Source organism: Acipenser ruthenus, unplaced genomic scaffold, assembly GCF_902713425.1.
Source record: "Acipenser ruthenus unplaced genomic scaffold, fAciRut3.2 maternal haplotype, whole genome shotgun sequence".
In the NCBI taxonomy this organism is placed as follows: domain Eukaryota; kingdom Metazoa; phylum Chordata; class Actinopteri; order Acipenseriformes; family Acipenseridae; genus Acipenser; species Acipenser ruthenus.
In genome coordinates, this window is record NW_026707265.1 from 7,844 (window position 1) to 30,324 (window position 22,481).

At 43.5% G+C, this 22,481-nt stretch overlaps 1 protein-coding gene across 1 annotated transcript; it reads right to left on the reverse strand.

Annotated features, from left to right (window-relative positions):
• Positions 1-616: 616 nt before the first annotated feature.
• On the reverse strand, positions 617-22,193 carry LOC131725091 (von Willebrand factor A domain-containing protein 5A-like; the record flags this gene model as incomplete). The annotated part of the gene is made up of 15 exons (XM_059018609.1): positions 617-1,760; positions 2,874-3,000; positions 3,614-3,741; positions 4,426-4,545; positions 4,654-4,788; positions 6,645-6,868; positions 8,204-8,307; positions 8,408-8,566; positions 10,825-10,939; positions 13,080-13,159; positions 19,390-19,534; positions 20,304-20,392; positions 21,164-21,341; positions 21,713-21,825; positions 22,023-22,193. Coding segments are annotated over 15 exons (1,968 nt in total), but the record flags the coding sequence as incomplete, so codon positions are not given.
• Positions 22,194-22,481: the final 288 nt, after the last annotated feature.

The window sequence follows — 22,481 nt, forward strand, 5'->3', positions numbered from 1 at the left end:
CAGTCGAGGGAGCAGTTCAGCAGCCTAGTCCAGGGAAGACCTCAGGCATAGAGACCAAGCTGTTCCCTCCCTCACCCCCCTAAGAGAAAGGGTGCTCCCTCTAGTGCTGGGTAGATATGAGGGAGTAGTTCAGTCTCCTTTTTGCAAACCTTTCCTGTGGTTGAAAATACCAGACGCATTCACACTGACAAACACACGTATCGGACAGAGTCACGCTTAACTTCATTATCACATTTTCATCTTTATTTTTTAAACCCAAGTAGGAATACCTGCTCAGCAATCCAGGACATCGTGCCAATTGTGTGGATGCAATTATCAAAGCTTAAAGAGACAAGGTCCTCCTCATCAAAATATGCAAATAACTGTGGAGAAATATGTGCGAAAATATGCAAATAACTGTGGGAAAATATGTGCGAAAATATGCAAATAACTGGAGAAATATGTGGGACAATATGCAAATAACTGGAGAAATATGTGGGACAATATGCAAATAACTGGAGAAAGTTTCAGTAGATATCTGCGGAGTGTTCTGCGAAGCATCTTATGTGTTTAGTATTTGTATTAATAATGGCTTCTAAAAATGGTAATAAAGTGAACATAATCATATCAAACAATGTATGGGTTAAGTACTTCCATTTTAATATAGCAAGCATTTCTGTCAGTAAAATCTTTAGAAACTGTCAAACAAAAACATCACATCACATGAGGCTTCTTATTGGGCCACATTTTCAAAGCCTCAACTCCAGCCTTTAATTGAATCCTACTTTTCAAAAGGAGATAAAACATCTGTTCATTTAACAAAATTAGACCCGACCAGCTAAGTTCTATATTCCAGGTCACTTTAGCAGTCTGTTTATGAAGACTGAGCATTCCGCGGGAGCCTGCAAAGGACATCCTTTATCCACAGATTTGGACTGCCTCTAGTCATGTCACAACACCAGACTGTAACACTCCTTCCTGTGTTTACACACAAAAGGACCCAACCACCAGGTTCCTACTCTGTGTGCAGCAGAACACAATGCTCCAGTGGGACCCTAATGCATGTAACACAGGAAGGAAGTGGCTTTGACTGAGTGAAAATAAAGACGTCTGGTAAAAGGAGCAACACAGTAAGGGTTTTGGTATGTTGTTTTGAGAATAAGATTTACTTAAAGGCTTAGTAACCTCAGTACCGTCTTCATTTACAGCATTGCTTTGAAACAGTAATATAAGCAACACAAAATAACTTCCACAAAACTGATAGAAATTTCAAGAGATTTCTAGTTAAATGCAGTAATTCCTGGTCTATTTTCAAGAAATTCTCAAATGCATAAAAGTAATTTTGTTATTCATAACGTGAAACGTTCAAGCATAAGAAACATTCAGAAAATATTTAGATAAGCCATTATCAGTAACATATGAAAATAAAACAGAAGGACTGAATGAAAAGGCGCTGTATGTTAGTATAATGTTATTGCACTAAAAATCAAACATTTTTCTACCCACAGACCTCCACTCCAGTACAATTGCTGTTTCTGAACAAGTGGAGTGGGTCGCTAGATAGAAGGCTGATTGAGGCTATTTGAGTGATCAGATATAGCATTTCTACACAGCTAAATATTCAGTGTGCTGCTCAAAGCAGGAGCTGGCTTGCTGCAGTGGGTATAGAAGGCTGATTGAGACTCTTTGAGGTCTGGACCGTCACAGATCAAGTGTCTGCGGCTCCACCTTGCAGCCAAGGAGACGGTTCCCTGCTTCCAGACACAGCTTCAAACTGGCCCCTGAAACACACAGCGGGGATTAACAGGGAAGCAATGGCAAACATTTCAGCTCTTGCTTTCATCTGTGGCAGTTCACGTAGTTTTATAGAGTAGAATACACCGAGACAGTGGTTCTCAAACTGGGGGGCGCAGAATGTATCCTGGGGGGGCGTGAGAAGGTTCAGTAAAATCTTCACCTATATATATTAACTTGAAGCAAACCTTACTGCCGACACCTCCTGGCATGTCAAAGTCTCTAGATGGCGCTGTGCATCTGACTGGTGCCTTTCATTGAAGCTTGCATATTATTGGATGACTCAATCAGTAAACTGTTACTGCAGTGGTAAGTCTGCTCTTATTACAATAAGAGGGAATCATGTACCACAGACAAGAGGAAGGGGACGCAGTCCAAAAGCTTTGAGGACCCCTGCTCTAACAGACACAGTCAGAGATGCTGGTTTTGTAAATCTCAAACTTCTTTAATACATTTAGTGCCCAATTATTTTACCCCCTGATTTTCTCTCCAATTTAGTAGGTCCAGTTACATTCCCTCATTGCAGCAAATCCCCACAACAGCTCAGGAGAACTGAAGGGTAGAGGGCGTCCTCCGATCCCCAAGCCAGTCACCCCCTTACACCCAGGAACTCGAAATCAGAGAGCTACAGTGCAGGCCTCTGGAGGACAAAGGCCATCCCAGCAGGTGCCCGCCTGAGCTCACCAGGCACCTGGTCAGTCAGGTCCACATCTGAAATGTATTGAATTTAACCAGGATAGAGCCCTTGAGATATACATCTCGTTTACAAGGGGATCTCGGCAACAGAAGGCAGCAAGAAATAACATTAAAACAAAAAAAAATAATAATAAAATGAAACAAACCATTCAAACAATCGACAGAAAACAATTATAAAAGCAGGATCCTGGCCAGATTTAAAATAGATACATAGATGAGACATATATAGATGAGACAGACTGAAGTGTTTAGCGAGCAGGGCCTGGTTGTTGCTTCACTGTCAGGTAGTTAGTTCAGTGTTTAGCGAGCAGGGCCTGGTTGTTGCTTCACTGTCAGGTAGGTAGTTCAGTGTTTAGCGAGCAGGGCCTGGTTGCTGCTTCACTGTCAGGTAGTTAGTTCTTTACCTGCTTGTGCTTTGACCCAGGAGAGCGCTTTCATTGCCAGGAACTCCCACTCCTCCTTTAGCTCCGCCTTGAAGCCATGTAGCCATAGCAACGCCAGCACCGTCGCCCACACGGCCCTGTCACTCACCTGCACACACAACAGGGGAAGTAACTGCACTGAAACAGCAGTGCTTATAAAGTGCATGTCAAGGCAGAGATTCCAGTTGAGCAACACTTGAAATTTTACAGAAACAGGATTGGGGGACAGGGCAGGACTTGAAGCACAGCACAGAAATCAGGATAGAGGACACAGATGGAGACTAAGTGGAGATAGGGTTAGGACAGAGGGAAGGAGACACTTCACACACTTGGAATCATCTATATTTCCCTAATATTTATTTTCTAACCATTATATTATTTTACCTGTTTAATTTGCTACAATTGTTTCATTATTTGCCATGCACTTATGCAACTCCCCACCCCTTCAATGGCTTCCCTGACTGGCTGACATAAGAACATAAGAACATGCTTTGACCCGGAAGACACTGCTGAGGTGAAATGACCCAGGAAGTGCAAGTGTAACCGATCTCCAGAGAATAAGGCATGGGAACTTTCTTTAACCTAAACAAGTGCCAGAGGTCAGGTTTTAAAACGATAGCCCATGTTTGCTACAAAATGGGTTTCTTTCAAAACTGCACACTTAAGACCTACATAGCGAACGGATGTGCTAACAGGTACATTTCCATTCACTAGTTAATTACCTCGGCTGGCATTTTGCTGATGGCTTCTTGCTCTTCCTTCTCAAACACAGAAACGAGTGATTCGTTGAGCTCCCAGGAGCCATCAGCTTTCTGCAGGGAGATCAGCGTTAGCATGGGGTCCTCTTTATCTATAAAGAAAAGAAAAAGCATCAAGAAATGAGGTAGACATGTCCAGACAGCTCAGCACTGTCACAGATCAGAACTCAACACAATACCAACATGGAGGGACTTCTTATACCTGAAATACTGCAGAAAGTCAAACACAAAAAAGATCCGAAACCCAACTAAAAAGCAGTTTGATACGTTTCTAAAGGGCGTCTGATATACCATCCCAAACACTCTGCTAGCAGAATCTTGTTCACGTTGGTTTTATTTAAGTTACAGGGGAATCAGGTGTAAAAGGCATATAAGAACATTTATAAAACAAAGAGTCGAGAAAGAAAAAAAGAAAGAGAAAGAATGAAAAATAAATTTAGAGAATGCACAAGAAAACAGAAAGACAAAGATAGAGAGCAGGACCAAGAAAGAAAAAAGAGAGACAAAAAGAAAGGAAAAAAGAAGGATAGAGGGAATTTAGATAGAATATAGATAGAGGGAATCAGGTGTAAAAAGAATATAAGAAAATGTATAAAAGAGGAGTCGATTCAGACCATCGATGAGAAAGAAAGGAGAAAAGGAAAGAAAGAAAAAAGAGAAAAAAAGAATTTTTAAAAATGAAAGGAAGAAAGAAAGAAAGATAGATATGTAGAGAATGTACAAGACAGAAAATTGAAAGAGAAACAAAAAGACAAAGAATAAACTCTTTCACTTACCTGGCCCAGTTTCACCACACTGATTGACAGCAGTATTAGGTACCCCCGTAAACTGCGGCAATGCCATTAGTGGGATACCTGCAGACATCGTACAGTTCTGCATTAACCTTCGTTGCATACCTGGAGAAGACATCATACACTGCTGCATTAACCTTGGTTGGATACCTGGAGAAGACATCATACACTGCTGCATTAACCTTGGTTGGATACCTCGAGAAGACATCATACCTTGCTGCATTAACCTTCGTTGGATACCTGGAGAAGACATCATACACTGCTGCATTAACCTTGGTTGGATACCTAGAGGAGTGCCAAAGGCACAACTAGACATCTTCATCCGCTTCATTGTGGAGTACTGCATCACTGAAAAGACAGCAGAGAGAGAGAACTGGTTCAAACGACAGCAAAGAGCTTGAGACAAAACTGCTCCTTTTCAGATGAAAAGCATCGACCTGCAATTCAAGGGGTTCAATAGCGACTGCTTCAAACCCTCTTTGAATGAACTGCAGAGACCTCTGAAGTCAGGGAAGGTACATGTGATGGTGCATGTCCCATCCCAGAATAAACACGGCAAACACAAATAAATGCTTGCTGTGAAGTTTAAAAAAAATAACTGTAATAAGGAAACTCTGATATACTAAGACGCATAGCATAACAGTAGCCTGTAAGACCAAATAAATAAATGTGTTGTCCCGAGGGTGCTCTGCCAGTGGAAACCTGTGGGAGAAAAATAAATAAATAAATAAATACCTAACTGATTTAATAAATACCAGACGTGGTTAAAAAGAAGCTACTAAAGGCTGAATGCTGTTATCTCCCTGGACAGGTGCGCATGTTCAGAGAGATACGTGGATGGCATGAAAGTAGTAAAGAAACAAAATTACTGTATTAAAACTACTACCAAACTTCTCAGTTTATACTTTTAATGGCAAACTTTGTTAAAAGTTTTTAGTTTTTTCTGAGCTGCGCCATGTTTGTGAGAGGCAGCAATGCCTAGAGGTCACCATGTTTGTGAGAGGCAGCAATGCCTAGAGGTCACCATGTTTGTGAGGGGCAGCAAAGCCTAGAGGTCACCATGTTTGTGAGGGGCAGCAATGCCTAGAGGTCACCATGTTTGTGAGGGGCAGCAATGCCTAGAGGTCACCATGTTTGTGAGGGGCAACAATGCCTAGAGGTCACCATGTTTGTGAGGGGCAGCAATGCCTAGAGGTCGCCATGTTTGTTGGAGGCACGGTTAAGTCTTTGGTTTTACCGTATTCACATTAAACAAGGTGCAGCTAAATTGTACTTACCGTATTTTAGGTAGTTTGTGTTTCTGGGATTGTAGCAATGGGGAGGGAAGCACTTGTTGGTTTTAAAATAAATATTTATACAATGGTAATATGTGTTAGATTGATAAGGTGATTATAAACACTGTTCTTTATTATAGCTGTGTGGGGTTTTAGAAGATCACTGTTAAGATTTTAAAGTATATTTGTTAATATTTTGGATTAGTCCTGGGTGGGATATACCTAGGCTCAGGTATATATAGCCAGAGCCTGGATCAGTATGGGAAGAGAGGTTGAAAGAGAAGGTGGTGTCTGAGCTCTGCGTGCTGTTAAATAACTAACCCCTGGTAGCTGAAGCCATGTTATTTAGCCCTAGCCTACGTATAGGATATTTGTTTTGTTTATCTTGTTTTTTTTTGGGTTTTTTTTGCAGTATGTTATTACTGTTCAAGTGCTGTATTCGATCCTCTGTCTTTGTGAGTTCCTACAACATTTCCCATCAGACCCTGGGTCATCCTAACAGTACAACTGAATAGATCTATTTAAGGAACGCATGAGGTCCTGCACATGGAGAGGTGTTTCTGTTCCGATTATTATTCAGTCGTGGGTTTTATGTTAATTATTGACGCTCCGCCTGCCAGCTGAGTTTGTTTCCAGGGAATCGCAGCTGTGGATTGGACGGTTTCTTTGACCGGCTGGTGGGCGTGTCGCCATATAAAGCTGAGGGAACACAAAGACACTTTTTCAGGAACAGTGGCTTAAAACCTGGTTCCAGGAAACCTAGTTTGAGGCAACTTTGTTGTATCAAACCCCAAGTCTCCCCTGGTGTGCCATGCAGGGGTTTGAAACCTACTCCTGAAACCAAGTTCCAAGCCTCAAAGTGGCTTCGTATTCCCTCAGCTTAAGGGAGACACTGACTCACCTCCGGGTAAATAAATGAATAACACTCACTTTGTGGCCTCATGTTCCTCTGGATCAGAGGCCCCTGCACAGCCCGATTCAGGTCCTTGTTCACAGCGATGAAGGCCGTGTGTGTTGAGATGACTCGGGCCTCGGTGCTAATCTTCACCACTTTCTCCTTCACCTTCTCTTTATCTCCGCCCTCTCCCTCCACACTCCCTCCTTCCTCCAGGGAGCAGATCAGGGTCCGTGCGGCCAGGCGGTGAGTCGTCAGCCTGCCCAGAACAACACTGACAAGTTCATAGTGCTGTGGTTCTAACGTCCACGAGGACTGCACTGCACTCATGGAGCAATGGTATTAGTCATGGAGACAGCACTGAGATTTGGAAGGTACAGTTAGATCACTGACAAGTTCAGAAGGCATCTACTCAAAAATCTCCTTTGTCATGGAAAAATACAGAAAAAAACAGTACTAGATGTACGATTATAAATCACATGTGAGAAAATCACTGTTAACTCCTGAAGGTACACAAGGAATTGAGTGCTTGTTGTTCAAACGGTTTCTTTGTAAAATACATCTGAGAACGACTCAAGCATCACAAGGAGAAAACTGACCATAATTTATAATGTTTACATACCGTGAAAATATTTAAGTAAACTGTTTTACAAAGGCAGAAAACATACCAGGTTAGAGACCGACTTAAATGAAAAAAAAATCTAGTTGTTTGAATATTTTTCAAAATGTATTACAGTAAAACAAATAATCTAAAATCCATTTATAGAGCACCCCATTGCTTTTGTTCTTTTGATTTGTTGTGAGTATGAAATCACACCACTGGAACTGAAAATCTTGGAAAATTGCCAAAATAGGAAAATTAGTGACTTTAATAAGCCACACATGCAACTAACCTAAAATAGTAAGACAAAAGGAACACATACCCACAAATGGTAAAATGCATGAGACTTTAGAAGTTAAGATGCCTAATTCAAGCACAAAGTGGTCTAACATTTTCACACGAGTGCCTGTTGTTTCTGCATCACAGATTACTGACCGAAAATTGAAATTCTTACACCCTGAGCTTTTCATGCAGGTAGGTATATAAAGGATGACAAATCTTGGGGTATTGTAATACATTTGCACATGGTTGTATTTTTAAGGAGGTACTGCCTCCCTTGCCTCCTCTGGTGTAAATCGAACTGCAGTCGTTCTCTATTCTACCCATTGAGCTAATGACTCATACTCAGTGTGCTCGTGTGCTGTGTAAGAGGTTAGGAGTCATACCCAGTGTGCTTGTGTGCTGTGTAAGAGGTTACGACTCACACCCAGTGTGCTTGTGTGCTGTGTAAGAGGTTAGGAGTCATACCCAGTGTGCTTGTGTGCTGTGTAAGAGGTTAGGAGTCATACCCAGTGTGCTTGTGTGCTGTGTAAGAGGTTAGGAGTCATACCCAGTGTGCTTGTGTGCTGTGTAAGAGGTTACGAGTCACACCCAGTGTGCTTGTGTGCTGTGTAAGAGGTTACGACTCACACCCAGTGTGCTTGTGTGCTGTGTAAGAGGTTAGGAGTCATACCCAGTGTGCTTGTGTGCTGTGTAAGAGGTTAGGAGTCATACCCAGTGTGCTTGTCCGGCTGCAGTTTGAAGCTGATCTCCGTCTTGTGGGGCTCGTCTCCCAGACTGTACTGAAGACTCGCTCGACCCACCGCACTCTCATCAAACTGGAGAGAGACAGAGAGGATGTTACAGACGGCCTCCCTGTACTTTACCAGCAGGTAGTCCACGGCTGCTCTTTGAATCTGTTCGCCTTCTCTCTCATACCTTTCCTTTGAGCTGCGCGTACAGGATTGACCTATGACCCCGGAAGAGGACCTTTGGCGTTTCGGACACAGGAACAACCTCCAGTCCAGCCGGGACGTCCCAGCTGAGGACGATGTTATTGACAGCGGGCTGGAGTGCGAACCTCAGGCTCTGCACCACCTGGGAGAATCAGACAAATAAAATCTATACAAGCCTTTTTATTATTATTATTATTATTATTATTATTATTAATTAGCAGACACCTTTACTCAGGGCAACTTACAGTTGTATACAAAAAATACATATCAAGAATTACAATACAATTAAGAGCAAGATACAAAATACAATAGAAATGAACCTGCAGTTACATCATTCTTTCACAATTCTTTCTTTTGGAACAGTTTTCCAATATAATTTGGTGCCCTCTTGGTCCTTCTAATAAACAAGTCATTTTGTCACTTGTTTCTATGACAGCTGTGGTATCTTCTTGGACTTTCTAATAATAATCCGTGCATTTGACACACACACCCTGCTAATAAGATATATCACTGCAAGATGTTACAAACACACCAACATCCTCCACATATCATACCTAGTGTTCCGCGTCTTTGGTTTTTATCTTTAAAAAAATTTTGGAGTTTATTTGACATAAAATCGGTACAAAATAATTTTTCATTGAAAGATTGGTAAAAATGGGGGGGGGGGGGGGGTCTAAATAAAAAAAACACTTTACATGTGGAATATGATGAGTTCTGGTTTCTGATTAATAATGTCCCTGACATGTATGATGAAGCAGAATCCGTGCAAGTCGAAGCCACATTTTCCCAAGTTAGCTGGTACTTTGCGAACGTTTGGGAAATCGCTGTGCTGACGGAAATAGTATCTACAGAAGGTATGAACTTGACATCAGAACAAAACAAGCCAGGTTTATTCACCTTGAAATCATAAAAAAGATAAGAAAATTGACAACTAAAGCATCACCATTTTCTGTCAAATATTTACGATTAAGATTGTCGGCGTTAGACAGTGTTTTACTACAGACAGTGTCGCACGAAGTCACCAATACATACAGTACCTCTCTGCAATAAACAGTGGCTGTCCAGCAAAGCACAGCGCTCTGACAAACTCATTAACAGTCACTCTGCGCTTTCTTTTTATTAGAGCGCATGTAAAAGCAGGATACATGGATTGCTTGCCTCTCGGTTCACTTTCTTGTTTTAGTTTAACGTGTCGCTTACTTTCAGTATGTTATTTTATTGTCAGTGTGAACACGTACCTCAATGCGGCAGTATCTGCAGCGCTGTGCATCCTCTGCCTCATCTGACCCACTTCTGCTATTTTTGCTTTTTGTACACTTCGAAACAATTCATTTTCTTTCGAATATTCATAAACTGATTTATGTTTTCTCTCCATTCCTCATCCACTAAAAATATTATATTTTCGTGAGAGTATTTCAATTTAGTTTTTGATCAAGATAGTAGTTACTACGCCCAGCAAGTGCCACAATAATCAGACTTTGATTGAGCAACATAATCAGGTGATAATGTGTTTGTGAAGTGACAGAGAAACACTTTTGAATGTTATTTGATCATCTGATGTCTAAACGTCTGCTGTATCCTAGGATAGACACCGTAGAGCTGCTTATTACAATGTCAGAGTCAAAATAAAACAGCATTTTAATCAAAATATTGTGTATTTCCTAGAAAATAGTACCAGGAAAATATTGAATAATAAACAAAAATCAGGTATAAATCAGTAAAAACCGACGTCCAGTTAAAAAAAAAATCCCGCAATTTTTCGGTAAAATTCGGAATAAACTGGAAACGCGGAACCCAAATAAGGAATATCCTTATCGGTAAATTTACACAAGCTTGCCTTTACATTGAGAACTTACACAATTCCAATAGAAGGGACAAGAAGATACACAGACAAAGCAAAGCAACATATAAATCCTAGAGCTAAGACATTTCCTGTCACACACACACGTTTTTCTGTCACATAAATTCTATTACCGCATTTCATTACTGTAATTAGATTACAGTAATGCAAGTTACTGAAACATGTAATTAGATTACAGTAATGCAAGTTACTGAAACATGTAATTAGATTACAGTAATGCAAGTTACTGAAACATGTAATTAGATTACAGTAATGCAAGTTACTAAAACATGTAATTAGATTACAGTAATGCAAGTTACTGAAACATGTAATTAGATTACAGTAATGCAAGTTACTGAAACATGTAATTAGATTACAGTAATGCAAGTTACTGAAACATGTAATTAGATTACAGTAATGCAAATTACTGAAAAATGTTATTAGATTACGTTTTTGTTAAACTATCAAAGTGCAATCTAAAATATCAATTGAAATACTGGTTAACAAGCTAGAGCGTATCGCTACAGCCACGCTTCCCGTCACAATCCCCGGCCTCGTACCTTGGGCTGCATCCTGTCCTTGCCTGTAATGAACTCGGGGTGACCCGATCCTGCCCGGGCCATGCCTTTGATCAGAGCTGTGCAGGCTCCTTCTCCAATCCCAAACGTGAAGCACCTGAAACAAACCAAACTCCAGTGGAAACAGCGGATACTGGATAGTGGGATAGTGGATATATACATCAGGGCCATCCAGGTGGGCCAAGAGCGCCTATAATACTCTGGGGTCACTAAAGATCCCATGTCGTTATTTGTTTATTTAACAAATGTAATATTAAAAAATGATCCCAAAACACATATTAATTTCCCATTGTACACTTTCAAAGAAAAACTGGAATCGCATTAGTCTGATCCCTAGAAGCTGATTGAGCTCAAAACTGTTCAGTCAGTTCTTAAAAGGATCCCAGTGATTCTGCCTCAATAATATGACTAACCACTCCATCCCCTCACCACTCTCTGTGAAGAGGGATCTCCTTCTGTCTTCAGTCTCTACAATCTCCACTTCATTTCTAACTGTGTCCTCTGGTCCTGGGTTCTGTACTGCGTTTCAGGTATTAACTTTTTCAACTCCTTTTAAGATTTTAAAGATTTCAGATCAGGTCCCTCTTAATTCTTCTTAGTTCTCGGCTAAACAGACTCCGTGCCCTCAACCTCAATCTTCAGAGCTCATCCTGGGATTAGTCTGGTTGCTCTTGAAGGATCAAATTGTACGTTTGAAATAAAGGCTGTGAAGGTTCATAAGAACAAGCCACTGGTCTGGCTTAAACTGGTCTTACCAAGATTGTGTATGTGGCAGAGTGAACAGCACAAGGTTGAAGTACAGGGTTGATAGAGATGACTTGGCCTATCTGTTAGCTGTAGCACATAAAATAGATACATTCAGTGGGCTATTCGGGAGACTCACGATGACATCCTTCACTTCTGTCCTGAAAGAATGGCCTTCAGTTCAGGTTGATATTGCACACCAATGCTGTAAATGTATTTAAATTAAATGACCACTATACCATGTCTGGAGGTATAATTGCATTAACTGTGCATCTCTGTATTACTACCTTTGAATGCTAATCTTTAATGTAAGCTTTAATAAATAAGTTGGATTGAATTTACTCACTGTTGTCAAGTATCATTAATAACACAGATTAAGATCAATAGTAAAATGATTATAGTTGCTTACAAAGTAGTCATTCGATATGTTTTTTGCTTTGTCATCTTTTCACTACATTCCCCATCTTGTCCCTTAGGCCCCTCCGTGTGAAGAAGTGTCTCCTTCCCTCTGTCCTAACCCTACCTCCACTTCAACAAACAAAAGAATTAGGGTGGTCATGACTGAAGTTTTTTAAATCTTTTGAGTTGACATAAACAATACTTTAAGCGCAATACAGAAACCAGGACCAGAGACCACAGTTAGAAATGAAGTGGAGAGAGACCAAGGACAGAGGGAAAGAGACACTTCTTCACACAGAGAGGGGTGAGGTTCTGGAATGGGCTACTTGTGGCAGGGAGAGAATGAATCCGAGCTGTAAATCTCCTTCCCGACCAGTGGAGGCGCTGCGTAAGGGGAACAATACGCTCTTCACAGGATGTGCTGAACTTCAATCCCGGAGCCAACCGGAAGTCGGCCATCTTGGTGAGGAGCGAAGCTGTAATACAGCCGAATCCCGTCTGTGCAATCTGCACTGTTGTATTTGCTGATTGGCTCTAGCGTGGCGACGTGCTGATTGTGTGGGTGGGATTTAGGTGTATATTAGGGGTGCAGCGACAGAGACCCTCCCCTCGATGTTGGAACCTGTTTATCCAAAGCAACGCCGTGTTTGTTAATTTTGTGTCTCGCATGATACCAGCGTGACCCGGGAGAGAGAGGACTGGACCTGAGACTCAGCACTTACACCAGCACCTTCCCCAGCACACCACGAATCTGCACAGCATGTAGATCTAGTATTGGAACTGCATTTTCATCACCATTGTTGTTGGACTGTATTATACACTGTGTCACTAGTAAAACCATTGTCGGTTAATTCTGGAATGCGTGTGCGTGACGTGACTTCCACATTACCGCTCACCATCTGCGTCAGCTAGTCATGTTGCTGAGGCTGAATCACTGGGATCCTTTAAGACCCAGCTTGACAAAGTCCTGAGATCAATCAGCTGCTGGGAACCGCACAAGTGCTGATGGGCCGAATGGCCTCCTCTCGTTCGTACATTTTCTGATGTCCTTATTTTGACCATGTGGAAAACTGCAATTGATCTGTAACCAGTACCTGTGAGTGCCAGCATGCTTCTTGACTTCATTAATGACATCCTTTGTGTTCCCTACTTCTCCGTCTGTGAAGACAAACAGCTGAGAGAGAGCGAGAAAGAGAGAGAGAGAGAGAGAGAGAGAGAGTGAGAGAGAAATATGAAACATATTTTCTTCATACTTGCTTACTAAAAATCTTGGTATCCCCAATAAATAAATTGTCAGAATATTCGTAAATTATTTTAACGATCAAGGTGCCTCACTGGCACAAAGACAGAAAAAGGATGGCTGTTTTTTAAAAAATGTAGTACTAGAGGCACAAAACAATTATATCCCAAAAGTAGACAAATCTAAATCTAAAACAAAATGGTTTAATAGATCAATTAAAAAAAATATTCAGCGAAAAAAGGCACTTTACAGAGCGTTTAAAAGGGACCAAAAACAAAGCACACAGAAAGAGTACTTGGAACTGCAAACACAAGTCAAAAAGGAAGTTAGAAAGGCCAAGAGAGAGATAGAAATCAATATTGCTAAGGGGGCTAAAAACAATTCCAAAATGTTTTTCCAATATTATAACAGCAAGAGAACATTCAAAGAGGAGGTTAAATGTCTAAGAGACACAAATGGCAAAATCATAGATGAAGGAAAAAAAATAGCAAATATATTAAATGATTACTTTTCACAGGTTTTTACAAAGGAGGACACGGACAACATGCCCCACATGTCGACCTGTTCCTATCCAGTTTTAAATAACTTTAGCATAACAGAGGCAGAAGTGTTAAAGGGACTAGGAGCTCTTAAAATAAACAAATCCCCTGGGCCGGATGAGATCCTCCCAATAGTACTCAAAGAAATGAAAGAAGTTATTTACAAACCGCTAACCAAGATCATGCAACAGTCTCTTGACACAGGGGTTGTACCAACAGACTGGAAAATAGCAAATGTAATACCAATCCACAAAAAGGGAGACAAAACCGAACCAGGTAACTACAGACCAATAAGCCTGACTTCTATTATATGTAAACTTGTGGAAACTATAATAAGATCCAAAATGGAAAATTACTTATATGGTAACAATATCCTGGGAGACAGCCAGCATGGTTTTAGGAAAGGGAGATCATGTCTAACTAACCTACTTGACTTTTTTGAGGATGCAACATTGAAAATGGATAACTGCAAAGCATACGACATGGTTTATTTAGATTTCCAGAAAGCTTTTGACAAAGTCCCGCATAAAAGATTAATTCTCAAACTGAACGCAGTAGGGATTCAAGGAAATGCATGCACATGGATTAGGGAGTGGTTAACAGGTAGAAAACAGAAAGTACTGATTAGAGGAGAAACCTCGAAATGGAGTGAGGTAACCAGTGGTGTACCACAGGGATCAGTATTAGGTCCTCTGCTATTCCTAATCTACATTAATGATTTAGACTCTGATATAGTAAGCAAACTCGTTAAATTTGCAGACGACACAAAAATAGGAGGAGTGGCAGACACTGTTGAAGCAGCAAAGGTCATTCAAAATGATCTAGACAGCATTCAAAATTGGGCAGACACATGGCAAATGAAATTTAATAGAGAAAAGTGTAAAGTATTGCATGCGGGCAATAAAAATGTGCATTATAAATATCATATGGGAGATACTGAAATTGAAGAAGGGAACTATGAAAAAGACAATGTGGGGAAGCTATAAAAAAAGGCTAACAAGATGCTTGGATATATTGTGAGAAGTGTTGAATTTAAATCAAGGGAAGTAATGTTAAAACTCTACAATGCATTAGTAAGACCTCACCTAGAATATTGTGTTCAGTTCTGGTCACCTCGTTACAAAAAGGATATTGCTGCTCTAGAAAGAGTGCAAAGAAGAGTAACCAGAATTATCCCAGGTTTAAAAGGCATGTCGTATGCAGACAGGCTAAAAGAATTGAATCTATTCAGTCTTGAACAAAGAAGACTACGCGGCGATCTGATTCAAACATTCAAAATCCTAAAAGGTATAGACAATGTCAACCCGGGGGACTTCTTTGACTTGAAAAAAGAAAAAAGGACCAGGGGTCACAAATGGAGATTAGATAAAGGGGCATTCAGAACAGAAAATAGGAGGCACTTTTTTACACAGAGAATTGTGAGGGTCTGGAACCAACTCCCCAGTAATGTTGTTGAAGCTGACACCCTGGGATCCTTCAAGAAGCTGCTTGATGAGATTCTGGGATCAATAAGCTACTAGCAACCAAACGAGCAAGATGGGCTGAATGGCCTCCTCTCGTTTGTAAACTTTCTTATGTTCTTATGTTCTTATGTTATCCATTTTCCATGCAGCTGGGAGTGCATTGACCTTTACCACACTCAGAACCCTTACATGTTGGTATCCCTGAAAAGATAGTGGTCCCCTCTTTAAAAAAAAAGCGCAAAAGATTCATAAAATATTATATTTGTATCTAAATAAAAAAAGCTGAGGATTGTAGGTTGGTATGCTTTTTTTAATAGCATTTGCAGTAGTACTGTTACTATTACAGACTGTCCAGCAAGCTTTGCAAGCTGAACTTATCAGACATAAGTTGTCTTCATAGGAAAAGAGATTTTGTCTGTGTAGCTAAAAACAACTACAATGAGAATGCAGACTTTTATGAAAAGGAACCAAGTTGCGTTTTGACATGTGAATGTGAAGAGTGTGTGTCTGTCTGAAAAGGGGGCACTTTGGTTGAACTCAAGAACACACCCTTTTTACCAGAGAAAATACTGCTGTTAAATACAATCAACAAGTTAACAATAACCAGCTGGCAACACACCAAGCTTATAGCTTACAGCTTCATGAAGGCATATAAATATAGCCACAGGAGAGACACTGAGATGCTCTCCAAGTCCTTGCTGCTGACCTTGAAGGGGGATAGGTAATTGAGCTCTACCTTCACTTCTGTAATAACCAGTGCTATTTTATTTTGTATGAAGACAATGTTTAAATAATATGTGTGTAACTCTTGAATATTGGGCTCAAATGAAGATGCTAAATTCTTCATTTCTGTTTGGACACAAATCATTAGAAATTATTAGAGCTGCAACAAAGGGTACATTTTGACCTTCGAAGGTTCGGAACACATTACCGAAGGAAGGTTCGAACCTTTGATGGTACTGTCACAAAGACGGCCGGAGTGGGTGGCGTCAGACCAGAAACAGGAACACAAACAGACAGAGACTTGGAGTTTGGTGGAGCTGAGCGAATGGTTTCGCTCAGCATTTAATAAAACAGCACAGAAAATAAAAGGTTTGAAACACAAAAACGCTGGACACGGCACTACACGCCAAAATAAACATATAAACAAAACGGACTACCACTAAACAAACGGTGCACGGACAGACAAACAGACAAACACGGTGAGTGAAAACAACTACTAATTCTTACTCTTTTCATTAACATTTACCTCCGCTCCAATCCCGTTCTCCACTCACCGAACACCTAACCACCGAGTGACTAAACGTGCATCTATATATACTGTTGTGCTGGGATTCAATTACTAATTAATTATTCACTTGAATCCCAGCACGTGAATTAATTCTGTGCAACCCCGTGCTCGCATATTATATTTTAAATGCACGTGCGTGATGTGCAATCCCGTGCCTAAATACAAATATACACTTTTTAAATATACGTGAAACACAGACCCGTTTATATCCCGTGTACCAATCTATACACCAACATTAACATACGCACGCAACATACATACACAGAACACACAAATGCACACAGGGGCGGGGCACTTTGCCACATATACCCCCCCTTGTGCGCAGCACACATGGCCTCAACGGCCACCTCCCCCCTTAAAAATCCAGCAGTCCAGGACAAAGTCTCGGGCTGGGAAGGGAGGCTCCAGTGGGCCCATGGCTGGCCATGCTGTCAGCACCCCTGCCGGTAGTGGCACGGCTGACAGCCTGTTGGTCCTGTCCTGCAGCGAAAAAGCTGCGGGGGCAGGTGGTCCCCCGACCTCCCCCTTCTTCGTAGCCGGCAGCTCCCTCCTGTGGGGCTCCGGCCACAAGAACTCCTGCAGCGAAACTGCTGCTGGGGAAAGTGGTCTCCAGACCTCGTCCCCCTTCGTGGCCAGCAGCTCCCCTTTCTGGGGCTCCGGCCACCGTACTCCCTGCGGAGGTACGGGCAGCAGAGGCAGCTCCTGCTCCTCTGCTCCGGGCGGTGGCGGAGGCAGAGGCAGCTCCAGCTCCTCTGCTCCTGGCGGTGGTGGAGGCAGAGGCAGCTCCAGCTCCTCTGCTCCTTGCGGTGGTGGTGGCGGAGGCAGAGGCAGCTCCTGCTCCTCTGCTCCTTGCGGTGGTGGTGGCGGAGGCAGAGGCAGCTCCTGCTCCTCTGCTCCTTGCGGTGGTGGTGGCGGAGGCAGAGGCAGCTCCTGCTCCTCTGCTCCTTGCGGTGGTGGTGGCGGAGGCAGAGGCAGCTCCTGCTCCTCTGCTCCTGGAGGTGGTGGAGGCAGAGGCAGCTCCAGCTCCTCTGCTCCTGGCGGTGGTGGAGGCAGAGGCAGCTCCAGCTCCTCTGCTCCTGGCGGTGGTGGAGGCAGAGGCAGCTCCAGCTCCTCTGCTCCTGGCGGTGGTGGAACCAGCAGGTATTCACCCTCTGCTGGTGGAGGTGGGAGGGGCCAGCAGTCCTCCCACTGCGGTGAAGGTGGAACCAGCAGGTATTCACCCTCTGCTGGTGGAGGTGGGAGGGGCAAGCAGTCCTCCCACTGCGGTGGAGGTGGAACCAGCAGGCATTCACCCTCTGCTGGTGGAGGTGGGACCAGCAGGTATTCACCCTCTGCTGGCAGCTTGGGTCCTAGGGCTGTGGAAGCCCCGACTTTCCTCTCTTTGGGCTGTGGACGCACCGACTCCTCCCTTTTGGGCTGTGGACGCACCGACTCCTCCCTTTTGGGCTGTGGACGCACCGACTCCTCCCTTTTGGGCTGTGGACGCACCGACTCCCCCCTCTTGGGCGTAGGACGTTCGGGCTCCTCCCACTCAGGCGTAGGACGTTCGGGCTCCTCCCACTCAGGCGTAGGACGTTCGGGCTCCTCCCACTCAGGCGTAGGACGTTCGGGCTCCTCCCACTCAGGCGTAGGACGCTCGGGCTCCTCCCACTCAGGCGTAGGACGCTCAGGCTCCTCCCACTCGGGCTGTGGACGCTCAGGCTCCTCCCACTCGGGCTGTGGACGCTCAGGCTCCTCCCACTCGGGCTGTGGACGCTCAGGCTCCTCCCACTCGGGCTGTGGACGCTCAGGCTCCTCCCACTTGGGCTGTGGACGCTCAGGCTCCTCCCACTTGGGCTGTGGACGCTCAGGCTCCTCCCCATAACTGCGGAAGGGACAGTTGGCGAACAGATGATCCTGGTCGCAGAGGAGGCACCCCGGCGTTGGCTTGTTAGATCGCCGTGGATGTCTGGCCCTTAGGCGGCACTCCTCCTCCCTGTCCTTCACCTCTTTATCCTCCTTCCATCCCATTTTATTTATTTATATATATTTTTTTTTGTAATCCAACACTTTTTTTTTTTTTTTCAAAAAAAATGCGGTTCCTGCTCTGGCCTGAGTCCTGGAGGCGCTGTCGATCCCACGCAGGACACCACGTGTCACAAAGACGGCCGGAGTGGGTGGCGTCAGACCAGAAACAGGAACACAAACAGACAGAGACTTGGAGTTTGGTGGAGCTGAGCGAATGGTTTCGCTCAGCATTTAATAAAACAGCACAGAAAATAAAAGGTTTGAAACACAAAAACGCTGGACACGGCACTACACGCCAAAATAAACATATAAACAAAACGGACTACCACTAAACAAACGGTGCACGGACAGACAAACAGACAAACACGGTGAGTGAAAACAACTACTAATTCTTACTCTTTTCATTAACATTTACCTCCGCTCCAATCCCGTTCTCCACTCACCGAACACCTAACCACCGAGTGACTAAACGTGCATCTATATATACTGTTGTGCTGGGATTCAATTACTAATTAATTATTCACTTGAATCCCAGCACGTGAATTAATTCTGTGCAACCCCGTGCTCGCATATTATATTTTAAATGCACGTGCGTGATGTGCAATCCCGTGCCTAAATACAAATATACACTTTTTAAATATACGTGAAACACAGACCCGTTTATATCCCGTGTACCAATCTATACACCAACATTAACATACGCACGCAACATACATACACAGAACACACAAATGCACACAGGGGCGGGGCACTTTGCCACAGGTACTCATTTGCATAATTTACTGGTGACGTCACCATAGCTACTAGTTTATATTTGATTGAAAATCCTATTTTACAGGTTATCGGTCACAGTCACATTCCCACCTGTCTGGGGTGTCCTGGTCGGCAGGCTTTGCTGTAAATGTCTTTCAGTGGCTCCAGGATCTCTGTCCCTCCAAAATCAGCTCCCATTCCTTTCACCTTCCCCAGAGCAGAGTCCATCGTCTGCTGAGTGTACTCCACACTCTCCCTGAGAGACACACAGGAACGCAATTGTAACTTATATGAAAAGTAATTCCCTAGTAAGATACCCACAATACAACTTGACCCAGAGAATCATAGAACACAGCTTTGTACCAAATACGAATATGAAGCCTGTATTTGGAAAACCAAAACTGCACGACAATATGACGACCATTTTAGGTCACAGGTCAAAGGGTATTTGAAGTCTTTAAAGTGTTACATGTTGCATGTTACTTTACCTTTGCTGTATCCTGTGTCGTCCATATCACAAAACAAGATTGTTTTAATATTGTTTTTTTCACACATTATATGTAAATCAACTTGGGAATTATTTGTGTTCAACTTGGGAATGGTAACCAGGAGAAAGAGAGTTTTCTTTCTGAACATCGCAGTGTATCCAGTTCACGCTCCCTCCTGCAACACTGCTGGGGACTGAAATGAGTGGTGTGTTGTGGGAACAGAAATCTAACAGTGTTGCAGGAGGGAGCGTTATCCGGATACACTGCGATCCTTAGAAGACGAATGTATTCTCCTGGCAAGCTCTCCTTAGTAACTGTTTACAAATGTATTGCCTGGTTGATTTATGATCCATGAGGCGCAACGGTAATGTAACACGTAAACTCTGCAGTGGGTTCCGTAACACTAACTGGTACAGCATTATTAACATTATGGCTTCTATCTTTCCTTATCTGTTTGGGATTACATAGTGTCGGCGTAAGGGAGAGAGAGACCCTCCCCACACACACACACACACACACACACAGAGAATTACTCACGGGAAGAACGCCTCGAAGTGCGACCCGAAGCCGTAGATATTGAAGAAACAGCCCAGGGGCAGGCTCTTGAGGAGAAGCAGCAGAGTGTCCTGCAGAGACCAGATATAAAATAAATCTACCAAACTAGTAAACGGATCGTTAGTCTGTTACATTACAGTTGTCATGCAATGGTGTGTCAAGTGCTACGGACAGTGTGAAGTTCTGCCTGTTCCTTGGTTAACCTGCTTAAAAACATTTTAAGGGTGCTCCCGAGTGGTGCATCCGGTAAAGGCGCTCCGCTGGAGTGCAGGATGCGCCCTATAGCCTGGACGTCGCCGGTTCAAGTCCAGGCTTTCTACTGCCGACCGTGGACGGGAGTTCCCCAGGGGGCGGCGCACAGTTGGCCGAGCGCTGCCCACAAGTTATATAAAAAGTAGATGTTTGCACATCTACTTTTGTGTGTGCACCAGCGACCCCTGTAGTCTGGCTGATCGCCTGCGGGCTTGCCTGTAAGCTGCCCAGAGCTGCATTGTCCTATGACGCCGTAGCTCTGAGGTGGCTGCATGGTGGGCCTGCAGGGTGAAAAGAAGTGGTCGGCTGACGGGACACGCTTCGGAGGACAGCGTGTGTTCGTCTTTGCCGCTCCCAAGGCAGCGCGGGGGTGGTAGCGGTGAGCTGAGCCAAAAAATAATTGGATATTCCAAATTGGGAGAAAAGAAATGATAAAAACAATTGTCGACTACTACATTAAAAAAAAAAGATTTTAAGAAAAGTGAAATACACAAAATAATCGATTCAGATCTTCGTAACTCCCTAGGATGCACATTGTTTTCAAGCTGATAGCAATTTTATTACTTGTCGTAAGAAGTCTGTGTCCATACCTGTGCGCTTTGAATGCGCATTGGCTCTGCTTTCTCGTTGCTCATTGGACATCCCATACTGCCCGAGCGATCCACCAGGAAGATGAACTCTCCATAGCTGGACTGGGGCGTCGACGCAGCCGCAATGAATTCTGGGTACAGACTGACCATCACCAGCGGGTCCCCCATCAATGAGCCTCAAAAACACAAGAGTCAAAAATCAAAAACTACAAAATCAATCCACAATAAGATTCACACAATAAAATTCCACGGACAATGTGAAATGTCTATTTTCATAATTTCGTTTTATGCAAATCTGTCGCTATTACATTCAAAAGAACGAGCAACAGAAAGTCATCCAATCTGAAGAGAGGCATGCCTCCCTCTCTCTCATCACCAGAAACAAACAATCCAGCATGGAGACTGTTCAATTGCTCTCCCCCTCTATTGTCCATCTTTGTAAATATAAATTGCTAAATGAAACACTATAGCAAAATATCAGTATCAATGGGCAAATGGAACATGAATCGCCCAATGAAGCATTCATCTCAGGCACTGTGTCCTTACCAGGCGTGGGCCGAGGCTAGCCCCCCCTCCACAATAGCGGTGGGCTGGTGGGGGTGGCTGTAGTACACCAGCAGCTCCACATCCCGATCAAACTTGTGACCTGGAGACAGAGAGACCTGAGAGACAGAGAGAGAGAAAGAGAGAGAGAGAGAGAGAAAGAGAGAGAGAGAGAGAGAGAGAGAGAGAGAGAGAGAGAGAGAGAGAAATACCTGTGATGGTCCTTTAGGGATCAACTAAGGCTTTTCAGAAACTTTATCCAGTAATGTTTCGGCTTGTGCCTTAATGAGACTCCCAGACGGAGGGGGGCTGTTACCTGGGCCTGGGTCTTGTCGTCTCCGAGATACTCCAGAGGCGTGAGGTCGCAGTTGGATTTCACCTGGGCGACTCCACTGGGAGAGGCGAGGTGGGCACTGAAAGACAGAGAGTAGGGCACCGACTCTCCAGAGGCTCCGGACACTGGAGTGGTCAGGGACTGAGCGCCTGCAGGACAGGGAGACAGACGGGATCATACTTGAGAATATCAATACGGTTACATACCTTATAATAAGAACATTTATGAATGAAAGGAGGCCGTCCAGCCCATCAGAGCTCGTCCGGTTCTAGGAGCTGATTGATCTCAGAACTTGGTCAAGTCGGGTCTTAAAGGATCCCATTGATTGTGCCTCAACAACATGACTAGGTAGCCCATTCCATCCAATCACCCCTCTCTGTGTGAAGAAGTGTCTCCTTCAACAGCATGACTAGGTAGCCCATTCCATCCCCTCACCACTCT